The sequence below is a fragment of the Apodemus sylvaticus genome, chromosome 7 (assembly GCF_947179515.1).
Source record: "Apodemus sylvaticus chromosome 7, mApoSyl1.1, whole genome shotgun sequence".
NCBI lineage: Eukaryota > Metazoa > Chordata > Mammalia > Rodentia > Muridae > Apodemus > Apodemus sylvaticus.
The window spans coordinates 115,030,866-115,036,241 of record NC_067478.1 but is presented as its reverse complement, the minus strand read 5'-3'; the positions used below and the strand labels follow the sequence as shown (position 1 = coordinate 115,036,241).

At 38.4% G+C, this 5,376-nt stretch overlaps 1 protein-coding gene across 1 annotated transcript; it reads left to right on the top strand.

The window, feature by feature from the left end:
• The first annotated feature begins 41 nt into the window (after positions 1 to 41).
• Positions 42 to 971, top strand: LOC127689401 (olfactory receptor 18-like). The gene has a single exon (XM_052189042.1). It carries the CDS (start codon positions 42 to 44, stop codon positions 969 to 971), a length of 930 nt encoding a protein of 309 aa, XP_052045002.1.
• The last annotated feature ends 4,405 nt before the right edge of the window (positions 972 to 5,376 follow it).

Genomic DNA, 5,376 nt, shown 5'->3' with positions numbered 1-5,376 from the left:
TATTACAACCTTTTTTTCTTTTCAAAAGAATTCCAAACTGTATGGAGTCATATAATTTAACAAGTAACTTGAACTTCCTTCTCCGTGGACTCTCAGAAGACCCTGTACTGCAGCCCATCTTATTTGTGCTGTTCCTGCTCATATACCTGCTCACTGTGCTTGGAAATGTGCTCATCATGTTGGCCATCAGCTCTGACTCCCACCTCCACAGCCCTATGTACTTCTTCCTCTACAACCTTTCATTGGCCGACATGGGCTTCAGCAGCACCACAGTCCCCAAAATGCTAATAAACATGCAGACTCAAAACAAATCCATATCATACGGAGCCTGCTTAACTCAGGTGTCATTCTTCTTTCTTTTCGGTAATATGGACAACCTACTACTGGCTGTGATGGCCTATGACCGATGGGTGGCAATTTGCCACCCTCTGCACTACCAAGTCATTCTGAACCCTCGTCTGTGTAGAAGTTTGGTCATAGTTTCATTTTTCATTAGTGCTGTGAGTTCACAAGTACATTGCTTGATGGTCTCACAACTAACATTTTGCACTAGTATAGAAATCCCTCATTTCTTCTGTGATGTTCCAGAGCTTCTAAAACTTGCCTGTTCTGACACTTTTATTAGTAATATAGCTAGGTTTCTTTTAAGCATCATTATTGGTTTCCTCCCTGTCTCAGGAATATTTTATTCTTATTATAAAATAACTGCTTCAATTTTTAAAGTCCCATCACTGTTAGGGAAATATAAAGTCCTCTCTACCTGTGGATCGCACCTGTCAGTTGTTTGCTTATTTTATGGAACAGGTCTAGGAGTCTATCTGAGTTCAACAGTTTCTAGTTCTTCCAGGGAAAGTGTGGGTGCCTCGGTAATGTATACCGTGGTGGTTCCCATGATGAACCCCTTTATCTACAGTTTGAGGAACAAGGACATGAAGAAAGCCCTTCTGAAAATTGTCAGACAAATAATGTAATATAACTAACTTCCTGATCCTTTAATGTACAGTGTTTAAAACTGTAGGTCTCATAACTGATTGTGCTGGTATGAAAAATGTATCAGCTGTAAGAATTCCTGATCATAAAATGATCACCAATTAATGTATACATGTAGCAAATCAAGGTGTAAACTGCAATTTTTGTCTAAGTTACATGTTGTAGCTTCACTACAGCCTGGTTATTGAATATGCAAAATTATAAATTAGTACTGTACATATTTAAACATGATAAAACACCAAATAATGTAACCACAATCACTACACTTTAATTTTTTGGAATTGCAATGCTTTTGCTATAGGTATAAATGAAAATATCATGATTGGGCTGGAAAGATAGCTCACTATTTAAGAGCACTGACTGCTCTTCCAAAGGTCCTGAGTTCAAATTCCAGCAAAAAAATGGTGGCTGTCAGCCATCTATAATGTGATCTGATAGCATCTTCTGGCATGTCTGAAGATAGCTGCAGTGTACTTATATATAATAAATAAATAAATCTTTGGGCCAGATTGAGCAAAAGTGGACCAAGCAAGACCAGAGAGAGAAGAAAAAGTGTCTGAAGACAGCTACAGTGTACTTACATGCTGTAAACAAATGTTTAAAAAAAAGGGAGAAAAAATATTTAATTACAGAAGGAAAGATTATCAAAATTTTCTTAACATAATTTATCAACATATAAGTATGAAATTAATACATTCTAGACTTTTCTGAAAAATATATAATTTTAAAATTGATATTTGCATTTCTCATTTGAATTTCATAGAGAAGCTCTTTGTAGTACAAACCTTGTTGGGAAGGGAGACTCAGTGCAATTTTATTATAAGGTCACTGATAGCATTTCCCAATGCTAGCGTTTGTCCCAAACTCGAGCACATATGGGAAACATTAATTGTACTCAATTGGCTATGTCAAAAGAGATATAAAATTGCATGGAGAACATGTAATGAAGGATTTACTGAGAAGGGTGAAGGTAAAGTGGTAATGATGGATTTATATAATTATATTTATACATGTATGAACTTGCCATGTGTGAGGAAAAATTTAAATCACAAAATTTTAGTTTGGCATTAAGGCAGAATTTGTACAAATTTCTGAAATTGTCTTTAATGCAATCCTGCCAATTTCTACTATGTATGTATATAACTCATCCTCCTCTGCATTGACATGTATTACTTCAAAATATTAAATGAGGCAGAAAAAGGACAAATTTATATTTTTTGCTATATATATTCAGTCATTGCTTTATTTTATTGCCACAATGGCCCAGTGAAGTCTGTAAACATGATATTTTACAGACAGAGACAAAGAAAAAATGTCTCCTTGGAATAACGGACCTCTCTGTATATTTAGAAGCTAAAAATCTCACTTGGCAATTTCCTAAACTCTCCTCTTTCCTTATAGTTGAGACATGGTATAACCAAGCAACTATAGATATATAAGTATACATCTTATAGCAAAAAATTCTGCTTTGCTTTGTTCCAAACATTCATGATATTATGGTTGAAAAGACATTCCATAAATTCCAGTCACAAGTTCTTTTTTTTTTTTTTTTTTTTTTTTTTTTTTTTTTTTGGTTTTCTAGTCACTGCCTTTCAGGGCAGGTAGATTCCAAACAATAGGCGAGAATAAAGAGATTTACATCTAAAGAACCTCTCAATACTAATGGATATTGGGCAAGGTAGAGAGAATTTACATTTGAGTTGATACCTAGTCCCATAGCTACTACCTTCCCCCACAAGTTAATCCAGTTCTGCCTTTAACTCTTGATTTTGCTTGTAGATGGGTTATCTCAGGCCCAGCTGAATAGCAAGGGAAGTTTATGAGGAACTGGCCTTTTATGTTGCAGGCATCACACAGGAAGTCCTTGAAAACAATCTTTCTTAGCTTATCCAGGTGTGATTCAGGATACAGTTTATACTTAATAATCAAGAAGACGCAATTGAGTCTGAAAGATTCAGAGGCAGAACGGCAGTAGATACTCTCTACTTACAGAGAGACACTCAGAGGAGGAATGAGTTAGTTAGTTAGTTCATTTTCAGGCAGGGCCTAAGGGCTAATGGCCAGTTAATTTACCAGACTGACCCAAAAAGCTGCAGCCAGTTAGCCTTACTAGGCTGGAGGCTAGAGGCTGCTACCAGAGCTAATCACTAGAGCTGATTGCCTGGGGCCTACGATGGCCCCAGGCATGGCACAGAGAAGAAAACAACCAACAGACTAGGCAGAAATATTCTTAAAAGACAGCAGGAGCCAGGCAGCTTCCCAAGTTCTACAATGCCACCATTTTCACCAGGAGGCTAGACACAGGAACCATCCTTCTTCAGCTCCTGGGCCAACACAACATCGAGACCAAGATGAAGAAGCAGTTTAGCTGCATGGGCCCTGGAATTTGGGTAAACACCCTGTATTGCCCGAGAAAGGCTAGCTTGCCTTTTACAGATGTATGTGATGTTTAATTTGAGATGTTAACTTGACTGGACTTTGGAAGATATCCAGAAAATACACTCAGATTTCAAACTACCTCTGTGGTCACATCAGTTTGTCATTTTCAGTTGGACCTGTATCTTCCTGGACCAAATAATCCTTATTATCTTATGACAGACCCACAGTCTGTAACATTTTATAAAAATATAAAAAACCCCACATCCAATTGGGACCTTATATCCAAAAGATATAAAGAACTCAAGAATCTAATCAAGAAAATAAATAAATAAATAAATAAATAAATAAATAAATTCCAATAAAAATGGGGTATAGATATAAATCAAGATTTTACAACTGAGGAATTTCTAATGGCTTACAAGCAGCTAAAGAAATATTAGAAGTCCTTAGTGATCAGAGAAGTGCAAATCAAAACAACCCTGGCATTCTACCTTATAACAATCAGAATGGCTAAGGTCAAAACCACAGGTGACAACACATGTTGGAGAGGATGTGTAGAAAGAGGAACACTCCTACATTGCTGCTGATATTGCAAACTCATACAACCACTCTGGAAATCAATCTGGAGGTTTCACAGAAAATTGAAAATGTATCTACCTACCTAAAGACACAGCTATACCACTCTTGACAATATACCCAAAAGATACCCTAACAAGGCACAGGAGCATGCGTTCCACTATGTCAAAACAGCCTTATTTTTGATAGCCAGAAGCTGGAAACATCCCAGATGTCCCAAAACAGAAGAATGGATATTAAGAATGAGGTTCATTTTCACAATGGAATACTACTCAGCCATCCTGAGTTTTGTTGGCAAATGGAAGGAACTAGAAAATATTATCCTGAGTGAGGTAACTCAGACCCAAAATGACATGCATGGTATAGAGACACTAATAAGTGAATGTTAGCCAAAAAGCAAGAAAGCAAGAAAGTAAGAAAGCAAGAAAACAAGACAGCAAGAAAGCAAGAAAACAAGAAAACAAAAAAGCAAGAAAGCAAAAAAGCAAGAAAGCAAAAAAGCAAGAAAACAAGACAGGAAGGAAGAAAGGAAGGAAGGAAGGAAGGAAGGAAGGAAGGAAGGAAGGAAGGAAGGAAGGAAGGAGGGAGGGAGGGAAGGAAGGAAAGAAGGAAGAGTACAGAGTAGAGAGTACCAAAGATATAATTCATAGACCTCAAAATATTTAACAAGATGAAGTGGCCAAGTGAGGACACCTCAGTCCAATTTGGGAGGGGGAACAAAGCAATCATAAGTGTGGAGGGAGGGACCAGGTAGGAAAGTGAACAGAGCAGGGGACTGGAGGGGAGACACGAACTTGATTTGGTATTGGGTGATGCAAATGGACCAAAGCCCTGAGGGCCAGAAGAAAGAATTGAAACGGGCAACTTTGGGAGATAGGAGGTTGGGAGGGACCTCCAGAATGCACCAGAGACCTGGGAGGTGAAAGACTCTCAGGACTCGAAGGGGACTTTTCATCTAAGAGAAGGACTCTTAGATGAAATTCCTGACAGTAGGGACAGGGATCTTATAGAGGCCACCTCCAAAAGGAACACAGGGCATTAAATGAGGGAGAAGGGTTCATACCACAGTCACAACACTGAACCATAATTGTTCCTGTCTGAAAGTATTACAAGGATGAAGACGGAAAGGAACCTGTGGAAAAGAAGACTCAGCAACAAGCCCAAAGTAGAATCCATCTCAACTGAAAGTTCCAAGGCCTGACAGTATTACTGAGGCTATGGAGTGAACACAAAAGGGGGCCTGGCATGACTGAACCCCAGAAGACCCAACAAGCAGGTAAAAGAGACAGATACAGATACTTGTATCCAACCAATCGACAGAAGCAGTGGACCCCTGTTGTTCAATTATGGAAGGCTGAAAGAAGCTGAGAAGGGCAATTCTGTAGGACAAGCAGTCTCAATTAATCTGGACTCCCAAGATCTCTCAAACAT

Coding starts and splice junctions, on each gene's coding strand:
- LOC127689401 (XM_052189042.1), top strand. CDS start 42: ATGGAGTCATATAATTTAACAAGTAACTTGAACTTCCTTCTCCGTGGA.